This window comes from Lissotriton helveticus, chromosome 2_1, assembly GCF_964261635.1.
Source record: "Lissotriton helveticus chromosome 2_1, aLisHel1.1, whole genome shotgun sequence".
Taxonomy (NCBI): Eukaryota; Metazoa; Chordata; class Amphibia; order Caudata; family Salamandridae; genus Lissotriton; species Lissotriton helveticus.
The window spans coordinates 69,200,583-69,219,873 of record NC_136059.1 but is presented as its reverse complement, the minus strand read 5'-3'; the positions used below and the strand labels follow the sequence as shown (position 1 = coordinate 69,219,873).

Here is a 19,291-nt window from a genome sequence, read left to right as displayed (position 1 = left end):
ACTGTACTGGGTTAACCATTTCTGGTTTATCGGATAAATCTTTAAGTAATTCTTTTTTCTTTTTTTCCTCCACCAAGAATTTGAGAATACCTATTTGGACGTCCAAAGTGTCATCTGAGTTGGCTAAAATTTGACCTAGATGGGTGAGAACTGATTCCAAAATGTCTTGAAGGGAAAAGAGTGCTTTTGACAGGGGTGGAACGGTAGCTGGCTGGGTTAAATTAGAAAAGTAAAAGTCAGTGAGATTAGTTTGATTAATATACAATTTAGGTGATTTATCTGGGGAACTGGTAAGAGGCTGGTTTTGTCTTAACGGAGTCACTGATTTCTGCTCTTCGATCTTCGTATTATTACTTACTGAGACCTCCTTGACTAAATCATTATCCTGCTGTTTAATTGGTGTTATTTGAGACATCTCTAAGATTGATTGATGGTACTCTTCCGAGGGGAAGATCTTTGACAAATTAATCTCTGGATTTGATAGTACTTGATTTTGGTTACTTAGTTCTAAGGGTGGTATTGACTGATGTTCACAATTATTGATTGAGAGATTTTGCTTTTTTTCATCTTCCGAAATACGAAAAAATGAGTGGTTTTTCTCTGAGAGAGTAGAAAAGTATTTAGTTATTGCCGGTGTATTGGAAATTTGACCTGGTTTCATAGCTTTATCGACAGAATTTCTAATAGCTGCATCGGTACCCATGCGTTTCATATAAATTGTTCTTGAGCGCAGCTTTTTTAAAGCCATCATTAGGGAGTTTTGTAATCCTAGTGGTCAGATGGGCCTAATCTCCTGGTTTCGATGTTAGTGGGGTGGCCCGTCCCGTCCTCGGTCGTCCCCGGACGGCCACAGACGGCCCGCCCTTTGCCCGGGCTTGGCCCCGCGCTTGGTCCCGCGCGCGTCCCGCTACGCGCGAAGCAATTGGATTTTTCTATGTTTCGGCAGTGGGCGTGTCAGTGGGCGTGTCGCCTGGTGGAAGAGGAACCAGCTGACCCCAGCTGGGGTTTCTGGTCCTCGCAGTCCCCCGGGCTTGGCGCACTGTAGTTTGTTCTTCCTGGCCTCGACCCTACTGACTCCAGCTGGGAGCGATGGACAGAGCGTGCGGATTGCAGCTCACGCTCACACCAGCGAGTCAAGGGGAGGCGCACCACAGGGCAAAGAGGAAAACGAGCGTTAGCTCTGGCAGCAGAAACAGGATACAGTTAACAAGTAGGGATAGAGATCCCTCGGCAGGCACTAGTGAGCAGCACTTCCACTTGATTAGAAGATTAAATTGCCATATCATTAATCTAAATGGACATTTTTGACATAGTGGAGAGGCTGAAAATCTGGCATGGATCTGGGCACTGAGGGCTAATGTTGAGCACCTGTGCCATGGTATAAAAGAATGGGGCACTCGCTACTTTTTCCAAAAGCTGAAAATCGAATGATTGAACTACTCTTCTATAGGTGCACAGCCTTGTTATTGGAACGCAGCTGCAGAGTACGCATCCACAGTTTTGTCTCATTGCGTGCTTTCATCTCCCTGTGCTTTGACATGGAAGTGGTACCTAATCTCATCTCTTCCTTTCTCGCAGATGACGGATGCAGAAGTTTCTTCAGACACGGTCTCTACGGCCAGCAGTTCCTGGGGTCCCAGCACAGCTCTCACTAACAAAAAGCATGTCAAGCACAAGGGTGTTCAAGCAGGTAAGAAACTTTACCAGGAACTGGTTCACGCCCTCAGGATGGCATTTTCTATTCATTATGTGTGTGGACTGGATAGGTGGCAGAACTCAAATTGTATATATTGGCTATGTTACCACTATTTTGAACTGATCCATATTGGCCATGTTTTGCTATCCAGTATTACCGTCCACACCACCAGGAAAAAATCCATGAATTTCCAAAACGTCAGCATAGCCAGGACTTGCATTTGCTTTGGGGATATGTCTTAAATAAAATCAAAGGGCCTCTACTGTGTCAGATGCCTGGGCAGTTCAGCTCCCATATCTGCTCCGAATGCTTACCTTTGCTCCGTATGTCTGAATGCATCCCTGTGGTGCTTCCGTTTGTGTGGAGCCAAAAGTTGTCTAGAAACATTAGAGACCTTACTTAACACGTCTGGCCTATATCTCCCTGAGTACATCCCTTTGGCCATATGTGAAACTAGGACAAAGCACACTTAATTTAATTTGTGAAAACCTCTCTGGCCTCAGTTTCTCAACATAAGCACTTTCCCTTTTCTCGTCACCCTTCCATCGTCTGCTGCACCTCGCTGGACTTTTTAATTTGAAGATATTAGCCTCAGTCACAAGGTCGGTAGATTTATGTACATGAATACCATAGTTTCTGGAAGGTGTTCCTGCATATAAATCCAGTTATAATCATTATTTGACCTTTGGTATCACCATTCGGGGTAAATATGCTTCTATTTGCCACCAGCTCTGAGCTGGTGGTAAGTAAAAGCATGGAGGCAGGTGCGTCAGGACAGAGCAGTATCTCTGGATTGACAGAAGGAAGCTTTCTGTGCTCCCCTTGCTATGGAAGGGAATTGGGCAAGGGTTGAGGCCAGGCTGCAAGCCTGAGCCTCATGTGATGCTACTGGATGGATTTTCCACCCTCTAAAATCTAGTCTGGTGCTCATGCAGAATTCAGGGGTTGGAATCCCAGGTCTACAAGTGGACAGAGTGATAACCCTCTTTAATACAAGAAAAAGTGTGTCTTCAACACTTTGCTTCACTTTTTCACATTATCTTGTCGAGTTTCTTTCCTTCAAAACTTTCTTCTTAGAAAAATCTTTGTAAATGTCTCTGAGTGTGTAGGATGCTGCTGTTTCTGATGGATATTGCGAACAGCTAATTCCTCACTATAGAATATTCCCGGGGGCCAGACTGGACCTGGAAATGTTTCTTTTCATGGTGTGCTCCTTCTTGCTACTGGGTCCATTGTGTGGCTTCGTGCTGACTCCTTACCACTCCATAGGTGACAGAGTAGAGCCACATAGAGACACCACCCACGCATACTGATGCCAGGTCCTTTCTCTGCGCTTTTTGACCTAGATCAGGAGCTTTGCTACCAACTTTTTTTTCCAGTGCTAGGGAACAATATTCCCACCAAAAGCATCCGGATTTAAGCATGGTCTCAACTGCAAGTAGCTAATGTCGGACACAGACCCACACAATGTATGTCTTTGGTGCCTGGGCTCAGGACACGACTCATGATAAGGGCGCCCTCAGGCTGATTAAAGGACTGGGAGGCAAAGTTGGGTGCCGCCGAACACAAGAAGAATGTGCAGCCTTTGTATAGATTTCACTGCAGGTTGTAGTCCCATTCATAGGACTGCATGCCCACCTGCTCCTCTTCTCACTTGAAGTCCTTTGGTAAGTATAAGTCTAGGCCTAAAAGCTAGCATGAAAAAGTGAAGCAGCACTTGACCTTTCTTACTCTGACTCCAAGGAGAAGATGCAAGGTTGAGATGTTAGTTGTACTCCATCAAGGTCACAGGCCAGGGTACCAATTCCTCAGTTGATCCCGAATGCTCATAGTTTCCCAGGCTGTCATCAACCCCAAAGCACATCAAGGCCTTCAGTGAGGCCATGCGCTTCTGGCTCTTTCTGGTGCGCGTCTGGTCCAGACAGAACCGCAGGGGCCTCCAGTCTGTTTTCCACCAGGTGGACCCTCTGTAGTGCCATATTCCCCTTCCAGCACACATTTCCACTCTGGCCCCTAGATCCACGTTGGTGTCTGCCACTCCAGCGCTGGTACCAGTGCCGCTAGCAACAGTTTATGAACCGGTGTCAAAGACCATGTCCAATCCGGATATCTGCTTGATGTCGCGCTTTGAGATGATAAAAGTGTAACCTTTTGTCTTGCCTCCTGACTCTAACCCCATGTCTCTACCACGTGGCAGCTACCAGCAGAGGCTCCTTTCTCTGCTTGGCTCTTATTCTGACCATGTTCCAGAGCAGGGTACACACAATATGTTGTTGAAGATGATGGTGGAGGGGAGAATGGCATGCTCCCCCTCATTACATTGATGATGCCCTATACCTTGTTTTATGAAACACCAGTTGGCTTGACACCTCTCTATAGACAGAGCTTGATTCGCCTCATAGGCCTCCAACAGAAGAAAGGGCCTCATCGTAGAGGTGGTTAGAGGGTAGCTAATGAATTACAGTTTTCCTCCATTGATACTAAGACAGATATTTTGATGAAATACTACAACCCGAGCCAAACATTTGAGCCCTGGCACTAGTTAAATGATGCTTTAACAGATACTCTTGTGGCTAGCAAAACCATGTTTTCATACTATGGCTCACATTAACTCCTGGATGCAAGCCAGCCATCTTCAGCTTAATGCTTGCAGTGAACTGGCAAGTGGGCAGACATCTTATACCAGCATCTGATGACACAGATCTTTTCACCAAGCACCCTAAAAAGCAAATGGCAGCTCTTCAGTGGAACCCGAAATCTTGTGGGGCCCAGTATCCGCCTTTCCTACACTATCCAGGATGCAGAAGAATCAGTTCAGATCCACCGTGGTGGCAGAGCAATCTAAAATGTCTTGCGGCAGGCATATCTTCCATCCCACCAGAAATGACAGGGGTTACGGAGGCAATGCTGCTGTGTTGTGGGTGGGGAGTCATTTAGGGGAGTTAGATATCAGAGGTCTCTGGTCCCAGTGGAGAGCCAGCTCCACATTAACGTTCTGGAACTTTGAGCCATTTTCTTGTTCTTGAAAGCCTTCTTGCCACCATCAAGGGAAGGCTTGTGCAGGTTCTTACAGGCAACACCACTGCCCTATAGTACTGCAAGATGCGGGGTGCATAGCATCCTGTTCCAGGAGACTTTGTGCCGATGGAGGTGGCTAGAGCACTAGGTTATCTTTCTGTTCGCCAACCACCTAGCAGAGTCTCTGAATGCCAGAGTGGACGACTGACCAGAAGTCACCTGGCAGATCTTGAGTGGCTTCTGCATCTACCTGGCTAGACCTTTTCACCACCTTCCAAAACAGGCATTATTGCACTTTGGAGTTTCCTGAAGAACACTTGTTACATGACACATTCCGGTGAAACGGAACCAGGGATTTCTGTACATCTTCCTACATTTGTCTCTTGTACCCTGAGTCCTGAATAAGATAAAGAACAGCCAGGCCTGATTGTTGTATTTTGTGCCAGGATAGTGCGGTAACTAGATCTACTGTCCTCCAATCGCACTACCACCTCTTGTCCCCGCAGCATGGCAGAATCCTCCCTCCGAATCTGCACAGCTTACACTGCCATGGGCAGAGGATGAGTGGTGGAAGGTAGCTGCTTTCAATATGCTGCATGAGGTGGTAGATGTCCTTCTCACCTCGAGACACCCTTCCACAAACCAAACTGCGCTGGGAGAAGTTTGTAAAGTGGTGGTGTTTGGGACAATGTTCCTTTTCAGATGAAGCTGTCAGACTTGCTTTTGTTTGGTTTTTCATTAGCCCAGCAAAGTCTTGCAGTGGGCACTGTAAAAGGATATCAGTCAGACCTGTCTGTGATTGACAGCCCAGCCATCCTTGTTTAAATCACTTGTTCTGATGCAGTTTATTACAGGTTTGAAGCACATGTTCTCTCTCAAACCTTTTGTGATGTAACAGGGGGATCTTTGGTCTTAACGTTGCTCATGTCGATGCCTTTCGAGTCTTTGCATAGCTGCTTGCAGTGTACCTTGACATTCAAGACTGTTCCCGCCTTGCAATCAGGTCAACTCATCGTATGAGTGAGGCACCTTCAGTACTACTGCCCTATTCCACGTTCTTTCAGTCTGACTACAGTGGTAGATCTGAAGCCATGTTGGCACTGCCACTATAGTGGATGGCATATTAGGTGCTGCAGTCCACGAGTGGCATTTACCTTATTGACCCTTGGGTACGTTTTGTGCCATATACTTGGGCCGTGTTCAAAGGGGGAGCACGGGCACTCTACTGGTTAGCCAGGGGTATTGTGCACAGAGTCCTAAAGCAGGCAAAACTTTAGGGCCCAGCGCAAGGTGAAAAATCTTGGGTAACCACACAGAAAAGGCTCATTTCCATCATAATTAATCTGAAATAGAAATCAATAATAATTCAGGTTGATTATCACATCAAAGTGTAGCAAAAAGGTACAGAAAGACTGTTGTTTTGGAAAATAATGATGCAGGAATTTGGGGTTACGCAGATTTCCAGCCATTCCAGATAGCAGAGAACAATGACATTTCTACTTGTGCTTATCACCAAGAGCTTGGGTTGCATTCTGTGGTTGTCTGTGCGGTTCAATATCCATGCCTTGTATCAAGGAAAAATATTTAGGATGTGCTGAAATATCCAAATGTTTACCCTATCCCCAGACTGAGTAATATGAAGTATATACTAGCTCAAGTGGGCTTCTTTTATATTGTTAATGCCCCCAAAGTGGTCTCAGCAACGACAAAAAGCTGACTGCTGAGTTTCAAGATTTATGCTACTCAGACAGAGCAAATACTGAGCTGTGTAAACTATCCGTGACCAAGTCCTGCAATAAAGCCATTTCTTGACTCTGAATTCCTGTGATCAGTCTTATTTAGATGGAATATGTAGGTAGCCAGACCACAGATCCTCAAACGCGCACTCCACTTTGTGTCACTGGTCATACCTTAAGCAATCTTGTATGAATGTTTTCTTTTTTTTGTCATTTTTTTGTTCCTTGACACACATTATTTGTATGCAGTATTGACTACAGAAAGGATTCATCATTACAAGGCAGCCTTTGAATATCGGTTAAGTCTATAACATCCATGTATTTGTTTTTACAGTTAAGGAACGGGCCAGCGCGATCATGTGATGTATCTTTGTTTAGCGTTGGGTTGAGTCTTACATTGTGTATGTATAATAAATTGAGGTCTGATTTTAAATGTCTTACTGCTCCTCTTGTTACTTGAAATATTTTGTGAATGTTGTTGGTTTACTTGTATATGCTGTACGATTATTACTTGTATATGTATGTACTCTGGCTTTGTGAACTATCAGATTAGCATTCTACAGTGTCAAGCACGATGCCCTTTGGTCCACCACTGTTTCACTGTGTCACTTCTTCACTTATTATCCCTTCAGTCGCTCTGAGTTCTCACTTACCACAAGGTCAAACGTGAGCTCAAGTTTTCTTCAAAGTCACATTGCTCAACTGTGGCATCTGACTCAAAGAGGACCCCTCTTGCCTCAATACAATCATGTCCCTCTAGAAAAGAACATTCCTCCACGGCTGTGATGTTCCCAGAGAAGATGTTCAAGCAGCCCAACACACACATGGAGCTGCTGGTGAATCTTTGGTCTAATTACTGAATGTACTGCATAGTGTAAAGCACAGTCACTGCTTAGTTAGCAGTAAATTGACTTGTGAGCACTTTTCTTTTACATTTGACTTCTCCTTCTTGGCCCCCACTCCCGTCTGCGCCTTTCCTGGTGAACCTCACATCTTCAGAGGTCTGACAGCTGCCTGAGTGTTCAATTTAGATAAAAACACATCACATAATCAGTTTGAACAGAGTCTGCAGAGGTTTTCCTGTTGAATCCATATAACCAGTTTTTTGTGGACAAAATTGCCAATATTAAAAACAGCATCTTATCCTTGGTCCCGCCCCACTCCCCTAGGTCTGACTCCTTCCTGCCCTTTTCCAACCCTCAGCGGCTGACTCAGATCCCTCCAATCTCGGAGATGGAGTTTCTAGCTCTTTTAAATAAGGTCGCCTCTGGTTCCCCCACTGACTGTTGTCCTCCCTTGATCCTCCGTGAGGCTTTCACAGCCTGTCCTATCCCCCCCCCCTGGTGCTACTGAATAATTCTCTTTCTTCTGGCCTGGTTCCTAGTTCATTTAAAGTTGCCGAGGTTGTGCCCGTTCTTAAAAAACCTATGGCAGACCCTACGGTCTTGAGTAATTTCCGTCCCATTTCCCTCCTCCCCTACCTCAGTAAAGTTCTCGAGTCTCATGTTACCAACATATTGAGCTCATTTATTGAACACTCACAATTCCTTGATTCCCAACAGGCCGGTTTCAGACCCGCTCACTCCACGGAGTCTGTTATACTTTCAGTTATGGAGGAACTGCGGAGAGGGGCGGACTCTAACATCAGTCAGGCTCTGGTGCTCCTGGATTTGTCAGCCGCCTTTGACACGGTCGACCATGACATCCTGGTCGACCGTGTCAGGGAGGCTGGCATCCGGGGCACCGCCATTGACTGGGTTTGCTCCTTCCTGAGTAAACGCCACCAGGCGGTCCGGCTCTCTCAGTTTTCTGCTGACAGGGTCGGGCTAACTTGTGGTGTCCCGCAGGGCTCCTCCTTATCCCCTCTCCTTTTTAATTTATACCTGACCCCCCTTATTCCATCCTTACGAGGTAGTAATGTCACCGCGTTCAATTACGCGGATGACATCCAGCTGGTCTTCGATATTAATTCCTCGGACCAGTCCATTGACAATTTCCAGTCCACCCTCTGTCGCATTAGTGACTGGATGGGGGTGAATCACCTGAAACTCAACCCCAACAAGACAGAGTTGGTGCTTGTCGGGGGGGCCGCCAACCCATGGAAATCCATCTTTTGGCCCGCGAGGTTGGGTCTCCCCCCAAGCCCAGTCAACTCAGCAAAAAGTCTGGGGGTCATCATTAGTAATGACCTTACGATGAAGCCCCAGATCAATGCGGTAGTCTCCTCCAGTTTTTTTCAGTTAAGGAAAATTCGAAAGATTGCTCGCTTCCTGACCACTGAGGCCCCCACCTTGGTCTTGTTGGCTCTAGTCATCTCTAAGATAGACTACGCCAACTCCCTCTATGTTGGTATACCGGCCTACCAACTGAAGAGGCTGCAACTTGTCCAGAATCAGGCCGCACGTCTTATTTACCAACAGCCTAAGCACCAACACGTCCGTCCTTTGTTAAAATCCCTCCACTGGCTCCCTGTCTCTGAGCGCTGCAAATTCAAACTTGGTTGTATTATTTTCAAGTCACTGGCCGGCATGGGCCCGTTTTTTATTTCCTCACTATTGCACCCATACGTCCCCTCCCGCAATCTCCGCTCCTCCCATTTGGCCTTACTTAAGGTCCCGGTTTTTAAACGCAAGAAACAGGGAGGACTTAGGTTCTCAGTCCTTGCCCCTTTTCTCTGGAATACACTCCCTCTTGGCATAAGACTTGCCTCCCCCTATACCTGCTTCAGGTCCCTTCTTAAAACCCATTTGTTTTGCAATTCTTACAATTAACGCTCTTCGCCCCACGGAATGTCTGTCTCTCCATGCCTGAGCGCCAAGAAACCGTTAGGTGTTAGTTGCGCTTTATAAATATTTTTTACATTACATCATCCTCTCCTACCGTTCTGCATTTTCTACTGAGAATGTAGGGGCTGCAAACAAGTCTTATATAAGCATATTTGTGGGTTGTAACCTTTGTACTGTTAGCCTCAAGACCCCTCCAAACAAGTCACACTTCATTGCCAGAACTCTGGTACAGGCAGGTTGATGATCCGAGGTCAACAAACTAAAGGTTGAAGCAAGGCAGAGACACATAGAAATTGAGGTTCTACTACACTGGGAAAAAGTCACTCCTGCATCTTTGGCCTTTTTGAAAGAGTTACTCTCAAACACAGTGGATCAAGAAGGCAATTTAAACATTTAAGAAGAAAACCTTCTCTATCCCTGCTTTACATTTTAGATCTAAATAACATGGCTCTTGAACGTGGCTTGTTCAGTTTAGATGTGTTGAAGGCAGTGGGGAAAGACTGGAGGTCCAAACCTTAGTCCATACCGCCCTTATCTAATGCAGATTTTCAAGATCATACATTTTTATAGAGATGATTTCCATTATTGTAAGTACATTTATTTTGTGTGGGTTACATGAAAATATGACCTAATTCTGTCCCTCTGGGTCGAGGGTTAGACACGCCTCTTTTTCAGAAATCGAAAACCATTGGTGTGGCATTCAGTGGGCTTAGTTGCCTTGTTTTATAATTGTGAGAAGGCAGATAAGGTCTGGACAGATGGTGTCCTGTGCCCTCCTTTGATGTGTTATGTTGTTTTGCTTCCTCTCAGGGGACCTTGAGATTGTGATGAATGGCACAAAGAAGAACACTCGAGACGTTGGCATGACATTCCCCTCCCCCCGGCTCCATCAAGAAATGCCAACGCGGGACATTCCGCATGCCAGTGGAGTTCTCAGCCAATACATGGAGAGCAGGCTGTCCACACCAGAAGACAGCAGGGAACAGAAAAAATGGCCAAATGGCATTCTGGCAGAGAAAATCCCAAGAAGAAGGAGACCACAGCCAACAGGTTAGCTCTCAGTGCTATCACTCAGTGCAGATCAAAGGTGCTGAATAGTATCTCCAGCTACTCCCTGTTGTATCGTGAATTGAAAAGTATTTTTTTTACACATTGGCAGTTGTGCTTAATTTGTGCTGGTGGTGGGCACTGGTACGTACTTTGGCAACTGGGACCTATTTTTAATTATCAGACTTTGACTCAGAGCAAAAGAGACAAAGATACAAAAGGGGGCAACAAGTAAGAAAAGGGTGAAAGAAAAACAGTGTTGAAGCAACAAATAGGAATAAAAAATAACCAGCAAGAGTGAGATAAAATGAGACGGGAAGTGTAGGCTGGTAGAAGAAAGAGGCATGAGGTGGAATCATAACTAGGACAGCTTTGGTCTTCAGCCACCACCTTATTTGACAGTGCCATCAGCAGGTTCCTAAGAAACATTTCAATCTCTCCACTTGTTCCTTTTATTTTATTTGTAACACATTAAGCACTGATTGACCGCATTGTTTTTTTCTGATTTATACCTGTGTCACTAAAACACTAGCTATTTAATCTATATGCCTGCTCCTAAGCCCTGACTTAGTCTGTTACCAAATAATGAGACACTTCCATCTTCCTGATCTTTTGTTTTTAGAAAGTGCTGTAGTGCAGTTTAGCTAGTGCAATGCGATTGCTAACTGATGTGTATGTGTGTCCACTCCCCTTCCAGCGGGAGCGGAGTGTTCACCACAGTTTGGTGTTTTCAGCACACAATCGTAAGTTATTAGAAGCTTCACACACCCCCTTCCTTCTTAACACCTCAGGCAGAAATTAATTTGTGGACCTTCTTCAAGGGAACATGTTAAATAGGGCTGGCCCATGTTTGCATGAGATCGGGTGTGATAAGAAAACAACAAGTATTTCCACAGTAATTGGAATCCTTCTGCAAATGACTTCCATGTAATTCACTCTCTCTACTAGGCCGTTACCTTGGAGAAGGTACCAACACTATTGTTCAGCCACTTACACAATTTATTTGGTGTTTTGTTTCCTATATTTGGATGGGCATTTGGGTCTGGCAGCATTGGTGGTCTCTGTGGGAAGGGAGTTTTAGCCTGTGGTTTTATGGGCCTCATTGGCGTTATAGGAATTGCCAGAAATGTAGGGTCACAATTGACTGTACCCATCTCAACACTACTACTTACTTCACTTGAAATAGCATTGTACAATCAAATCTTGTCTTATAGAAATGAGTTATGTCTCTGCTGTAACAGAGACACAATAAAGAGCATGGTCTTGTGTTGAAATTATCAGTTAAAGTACATTCCAGATAAATCATTGATTGCATTTTTTAACCATTGTTGTTTCAGGTTTCTTCACTTCATAAAACTTACTTAATAAAATAGTTATTTATACTTGTGTAACCTTTTCCAAAGGAGTCACCTGGGTTGTTCCTGCAGACGATTTAAAATCTGGCTCGAGGAAAGAGAACCAACCCAGTTTACAAGCAGGACACAGCCCTGTTTGGTATGAACCACTGACCCAGACAAGGCTTTGGAGAGAGCCACTTCGAGAAAAGAGTCTACAGGATCAGCAGATCATCAGTAGAACGAGCACAGGAGTTCGTACAGCAGTAACCGAAAACAAGTCACATACGACATTTCTGGACATAACGTTGCAGGTAAATGCAAACTGTGACTCAGAGAAGTATAGTAGGGCAGCTTGAATGTTGTCGTTCCAGTGCCTCCCAATGCAGAAGATTTTGTTTGATGGAATGTGAGGCTGTAGATACACGTGCTCTGCAAACGCCTGCCATCTAGTGTTTGGTCCAGAGTTGTGCAAGTTGTTTTTCTTCAAAGAAGTCTTTCGACTCACGAGACCGAGTGATTCCTCCTCTTAGTGATATTACGCATGGGCATCGACTCGTTTGTTAGATTGTTTTCTCTCCATTATCTGGTTCGGACGTGTGTTCCTCTGCTCTGTGTTTTGACTCCTTTCGGTAGGATTGTTCGGTTTCTTTACTGTCACCGATGGTATTGTTTACGATCCTGCTTTTCCACTTCTGAGATGCATTTGAAATTTGTTGGATTGGACTTCGACCAACCACCCTTGGGGGCACGGCCTGTCTTGGGCCTATCTTGCCGTGTTTTGCCGACTCAATCTAAGATGCGTTTCTAAAGAAACACGCACCATTTCATTGTTGCCACCTTGCCATGCAAAGTACCCACACACATATCAACATCTCATGTGCACCCTGTGTCTTTTGCCAACCATAAGCAAGCCGACTGTGACACATTCGCGCCAAGAAAACACTTCGGTATCAAAAGGCCCGGGGATTGGAAATGTCTTGAACGAGCGGGGTTGGTACTTCTTTTTTCTTTTTTTTTTTTAAACCTTTATTTAAAATACAAAGCAGGTACAGTCACGGGCAGCAAACCAATAAGAGACATAAGTATGCAACAGTCCGTTTCCAAAGCGCCCCACTGCAATACAGGATAATGTCCGTACCGTATAGGTACCAGGAATAGAGAGGTTTCGTATTTTCTTTTTTAAATCAAAGGAGAGAAATAAACAGGATAAGACATCGTACAATCAAATAACTTCATAACAGGGGTTTTCAATAATCAGGATCTTCGCAGTCAGAACCAATGTAGGTAAGGCGACAAAAGTAGCGCAAAGTAAACAGGATAAACAAATACAGTGCAGATCACGTGTCAATGCAATACATATTCAGTGTAACTTAAAGCTTCTAAGAAAAGCATCCACCCCCTGAATTCTAGCCATAAGAACGTACGATGAGCAACCCAGAACTCGATATTGAAAAAGGGAAAGGAAAGAAAGAAGAAGAAGGGGAAAGCCAAAAGATTCAAACAAAAAAAGAGGCCCTAGAAACACAAATAAACCAAGAAAAAGAGTAAAACCCCTCCCCAAACCCCCCACCCTGCACCCCTGCCTACGGCTACGGCCTCCCCCACGGCAGCGTGCCTGTCGCCCATTTTATGGAACCCGAAATTTAGAAGAAAGCGGAAAAGAGCTATTGCTCAACTAGGTTAAGGAAATACTAAAGGAAGAAACATAGATGGAGAAGGAAAGGAAAGGGAAAAACGAAGGAGGAGACCAGGGCAGACCCCAGCACGCACTCAGTTTCACCTCCCCCACCACAAGAAACACCCACTCCATATCAAACCCGAAGTCAATACAATAAACATATGCGGAGTGGGGTCAATTCTAACCAGCTCGTCGTTAGCGCCGTCATGACATGTGTAGAGAGTCCCGTATTGGCACCATACTGTAAGTAACACTACAACACTCAACCCAGGCCCACCCGGTCCAAAGTGCGAACGCAGTCCAGTCCCTCTGGAACAGTTGTAGCCGGGTCAAGGTACCGGACTGGGAAGAGGCCATCATCCTGTGAGACGACAATACACAACGAGGACGTTCGAGGGACGCGGTCATCCATGCATCCAAGGGCCATCCGGGGGAGCAAGTGGTTGTGCGCGCTCTTCGGCATTCGCCCCGAACAAAGGAAATAGGACATGTCGTGACACCACCACTGCTCACAAGTGGTAGGGAGCCGATAATTACAACATGGGAGTCCTCCCAGAAAAAGTCCGCCATCAAAAAGACCTTCCACCGTCGCCGTAGTTGATAAACCGCACGCAGCATTACCGTCACTCCGTTGAACGTAGGCACACAAGTCGCAATCGTACCCTTGTCTCACAGCATCTAGCGATCCGTCAATCGGGCTAAGAGCAACACCACCTGAACGATCCTCCCGCACAATAGCATCCAGTGCGCTCCCCGCGGTCTGCGTCAGATGTTGCAAAGCAAAATGCAAGTCCAATATGGCCGCCATAACATCCCCCAGTCGCAGTTCCTTCGTCTCGCCCCCGGTAGCGGCAGTCGCTCCCTCCAGCAAAGCTCCGACACGCCAGGCCAACCCGAGGCGGGCATCTGAGCGCACCATTTTCGTGGCCCCCGCAGGAGAACACAGGATAGATCAGTTCAGTACGGTTTGCGCAGGGCACACAGGCACAGAATCACAGGCTGGGAGGGGGGTTGTCGTCACACGACCGCAAGAGGCAGCAGATCAAGCCTCACCATTGCTGCGGCATCGTGCGGGAGGCGCCAGCAAAGATCGAGTAGATCCGAGCTCCATCTCCCCAGACCGGCACTTCCGGCGCACTACTTGCCGTTGTTGTTGCATTCAGGGCCGGGCGCGTCATCACTCTAGACCCCGGCTTCAGGGAGGGGCGGGCCGCAAACATCGAGACGACGTATCTCCGGCTAGGAAGCCGTCAGAGCTCCCGGGCGCGCATGGATCCGCGCCGCTTTATCTCAGCCGTGCGGGAGGACTGCAAAGGCGCTGGTTAGGAAGCTGGTTGTGGTGGCGGGGGACAGCAGCCGACGGAGCCGAGAGTCCGAGCGGCCATCTTGGTCCGCGACCTGGCTCCTCCCCGGGGCTGGTACTTCTGATCTTTTTGGCAACTAACACCCACAGGAAGAGTCAGCCGTCAAAGAAGGTCAGGCTTTCTCTATTGGTGAAAGCTCTGGCTCGGACGTAGGGATGGATATGGAGATGCACAAATTCCCATCTGGCCAGTGTGTGAGTACTGTCTGTGACCCCCACCACTCCTCCTCCAATCAAGTCAACCTCAAAATATTCCCTGCTCCCATTATCAGAGGTCACCGGACAACCACTGCCTTTGGGCCATGGTCGGATCCAAAAAACTGTATTCGGCACCCGGCCCTCGGGCACAGCACTGAAAATGTATTGCAAGGTTAAGCCTTGGACATCGACCTCTTCGGACCGAGGACATGCTTGGGGATCAACCCTACCTTTGGTACAGACCCGGCAACTGACCTCATCTACCTAGGTGACGAGCAAGCAAAGAGCAAGCAACACAGTTCTAAGTCGAAACCATAAGTATTTAAAACTTTGCCAAAAAACACCAGACCTTCATCCACTTCCATCACTACTGTCAAGCCCACTCTAGAAAAAATGGAGATTCAGATTCAGGAAGGAACTGGTCGGATTATTGCCTCTCCGCAATGAAAGAAGAGACATTAGACCTTCCTCTTCCTTCCAAAAAGAGACAAAGGATAAGCCACCAGTCCTACTCGCACGTCTCCTCCTCCTGCTCCACGGCCATCACCACCACCTCCATCCCCACCTCCTTCTCCTACACCACTGTCTCCAACACTTTGCGCACTTGATGCTTCACCTCAAGGGTCACCACTTCAGACCATGGAGGGTTATGAGGGCCATGAAGGGATACTGACCCTTGGGATATGTATGACAGTGATCCCACTGCTCCCAACGATCCAGATTTATATCCAAATGATCCCTCCCCACCTGAGATGCCACTTCCTTTCATCAGGTTGTTGCTAGGGCAGCAGCTTTTCATGGTGTTGACCTGCTTGAAGAACCCCTAGAGCATGATTTTCTATTTGGAATCCTTTCTTCCACTCACAAGGACACCCATTATTTGCCCATGCTTCCTGTCATGATGAGACATGCCGAGGCTTGGGTCATCACCTCAACGGTGGACAAAAATATAAAACTGCTCCCTCTGACCACCCCCTTTATGTTGTGTCAGGTTCCACCGGACTCCATTTTTTCCACTACTTCTCGTAAAAGCGCAAACAGTCAGACTGCTGGGGACACTCCACCACCTAAGAAGGAAAGCACGCACATAGAAGCAGCTGGCAAAAGGGTTGCAGCACAAGCAGCCAATCATTGGTGCATTGCCAGTTTCACAAGCTCTTCTAGCCCGTCAAGATAGGCCCCTCTGGGATAAAATGGAAGAACTCTTGCAGTACCTCCCCGAGAAATTCTACAAAAGACGCCAACAAATTGTCAAAGAAGGGCAAGCAATTACCAACAATTCAATTCACTACGCCCTAAGACGCAGCAGATACAGCAGCTAGAGGTATTAATACCAGCTCTCTTCTTAGAAGACATGCATGGCTTAGATGTTCAGAAATCAAGTCAGACGTACAGCAGGCAGTTTTAAATATACCTACTGATACCGAGCACCTTTTTGGACCGAAGGTAGATACGACTCTTGGCAAAATGAAAAAGGACACAAACACAGCTAAGGCCATGGGAACTCCTTTCATCACTCAGGCTACAGAGGTACAGATAAATCCACCCCCACAGACACACCCACTTCCCTACATAAACAAACCCAGTCCACCTACAGTAAGAGTTATTTCAGAGGAGGAAACAGCAATGGAAGGGGCAGGAGTGCCTCTGCACGTGGAGCAACACCCACTGCAAAGCAGTGACTACCCAATCTTCCCTCCCGACCACACATTACACCTGTCTGGGGCAGGCTGCAGGTCTTCTACCCAGTCTGGGATTCCATTACCACAGACAAGTGGGTACTAGCCATCATCCAACATGGCTATCGTTTGGAGCTCATTACCACACCAACCAACATTCCACCTCGTTCTCACAGTGAATCACAGGATCATCTACCGCTTCTTTTTTTTTTTTTGTTGTCCTCATATATGCCACCAGAAAATAATTACTCTGAATAGGCGTTCCTCAGGCCACTGACACAAACCTTCCTATTCCGACCCTCGTGTTTGTGGATAGCCTTTAAGGATTGCCCAGAGGTAGGATTGTTACCCGTCCAACTTCCTGTCATGATGGTACTTGCTACTCAGGAAGGACAGGACCACAAAACCTCTGGCATAATCATTGGACCTTAGGTTTATTTTATCTTTCGCTCCATGCATTTAAAGCTGACCACAGATTTACAGACTTTTCTCCGCCACATAACATATCAAATTTACTCACCACCATAATGTTTTTGAGACAATCTGCAAATATTGGAGGGAGTGCCGATTTCCATACCTTACAGATCTCTCTTCTGGCGATCACTATTACATAAAAGATAAACTGTGATAAATTACTATCCAAAACGTAGTCTGATTGGAGACCAAAAAAAACCAAATTGGGGGTGCATGGAATTGAAAATGCAAGTACATCCTCCAAAAACTTACACACCTGTTCCCAAAAGTTACTTATATTGGGACATTCCAGAAACATATGAATATCATTTGCATCCTGCAACTTACATCTTGGACAAAAATACTTAACAACCGACATCTTGGAGAGTTTCGCAGGAGTCCAATAAACTCTATACATGGTGTACAAATGGTTTCTTCGCAAATTAGAGGGTTTGATAATTTGCTGAGACATTGTAAAGGAATCTTTCCACAATTTCATTAGATTATCCGAAACCCAGAGCCTTGAGGGGTCCCACAATTTCATAATTTCAGTTTCCAAGTTATCCCTATTGTCAAGTAGAATTTTGTACAATATGGCCGTCTCCCCTCTCCTCACTCTAGAATTATTGATTAAATTCCACAGTGGACTCTCGTTCTCTAAATCCCAAATTTGGCTTCCCCACCAAGCTGACAGCTGATAGAACTTAAATCTCGTGAGAGTACCCCCAGTTAAATTAACCAAAAATTCCCAATTTAGGGCTTTCGAGGCATCCAAAAAATCCCCCCATCTAAAGAGACTAGCTCTCTTCAACGGGAGAGCTAGTTGATCACCCAAACATTCAGGAGTACCTGGAGAGTCCCAAATCGGAGCATAGGAGTGATAATAATGGATAGATAGCAACTTGCAAATTTGATACCAGTAATGTAAAGCGGCTTTCAAAACCTTCAGTCTAACTTTTTTGAAAAATTTTTGATCCCCAAACTTGAACAAGAAAAAATCTGCATCAAATGGAAGGTCATGCAACATGGCCCGAAAAATTAAACTATTAGACGTAGAATCCAATTTATTGGCTAAGAGCCGAAAATTTTTAAGCTGGAAGGCATAACAATAAAATAATAAATCAGGAAGAGCCAAGCCTCCTATTTTTAGACCTCTCCTTAGCTTTTTCCATGCTATCCTTGGGGATTTTGTCGCACAAATAAAGGATCCAATCCTGCCTTGTAAATTAAAAATATCTTTTTTATTAAATACTAAAGGGATAGAATTAAACAGAAATGTTACCTTCGGTAATATAATCATCTTTACTAAATTCACCCTACCATAAATATTTAAGGGTAGAGAGTTCCATTTAGACAATAGTTTTTTAATCTCCTTTATCACGGTTTCCAAACTGGTCTTAGAGATTTCTTCTACCTTCTGAGTCAGTTGGATACCAAGATATCTCATCTTAGATTTTGCTTCTGGGATAGAGACTGGACTGTTCCAACACATAACATCAGTTTTATCCCTATTGATGCTATATCCTGAGACAATACCAAAATCGTCAGCTAGTTTAAATAATCTAGGTATGGCTTCAGATGGGTTTGAGGTATAAAGAAGAAGATCATCGGCATATAGTGCTGTCCTGATTATTAATTCTCCTATGTTAAAAGGAACAATTACAGGGTCTTGTCTCAAAGCACAAACAAATGGCTCGAAATATATGTCAAACAATAATGGAGACAAGGGGCATCCCTGCCTTGTTCCTCTATGAATGTGCAACCAATCAGACAGACCGCCATTTACCAATATCCTTGCTCTCGGGCCCTTATATAAAGTTTTAACCCCATTAATAAAAGTTTCTGGAAAACCGAACTTTAACATTGTTTTCCAAAGGAAAGGCCAATTAACTTGGTCAAATGCTTTAGCTGCATCTATTGCAACTATAGCAAGAGGCTTCTTCTTTTCAATTGCATAATCTATGGCCCCAATTACTTGAAATGTGAGTTCGTTTAATTGGCGACCGGGAATAAATCCCCTCTGATCTGGATGGATAATAGTTTTAATAACGTTTGCCAATCTACTGGCCAAAATTCCAGAGTAAATCTTTAGATCAGAATTTAAAAGTGAAATGGGGCGATACGATTCAATTTTTGTCGGGTCTTTATTTGGTTTTGCAATTAGAGAGATTGTAGCATCTAGCCAAGAGGACGGAATTTGTTTTCCCAGAATAAAAATATTATTAAATAGTTTCAATAGTGGAACTAGAATTTCTTCTATATTATCCTTATAAATCTCTATTGGAAGCCCATCCGGGCCT

General features: G+C 45.3%; 1 protein-coding gene across 2 annotated transcripts in view; it reads left to right on the top strand.

The window, feature by feature from the left end:
• The window catches only part of ALMS1 (ALMS1 centrosome and basal body associated protein), a 222,885-nt gene that overhangs the window by 147,383 nt on the left and 56,211 nt on the right, over positions 1–19,291 (top strand). For both annotated transcript variants that reach the window (XM_078674479.1, XM_078674480.1), the window contains 3 exons: positions 1,579–1,690; positions 10,047–10,286; positions 11,687–11,931. In XM_078674479.1, coding sequence (XP_078530605.1) covers positions 1,579–1,690; positions 10,047–10,286; positions 11,687–11,931 — 597 coding nt within the window. The remainder of the gene's footprint in view (positions 1–1,578; positions 1,691–10,046; positions 10,287–11,686; positions 11,932–19,291) is intronic.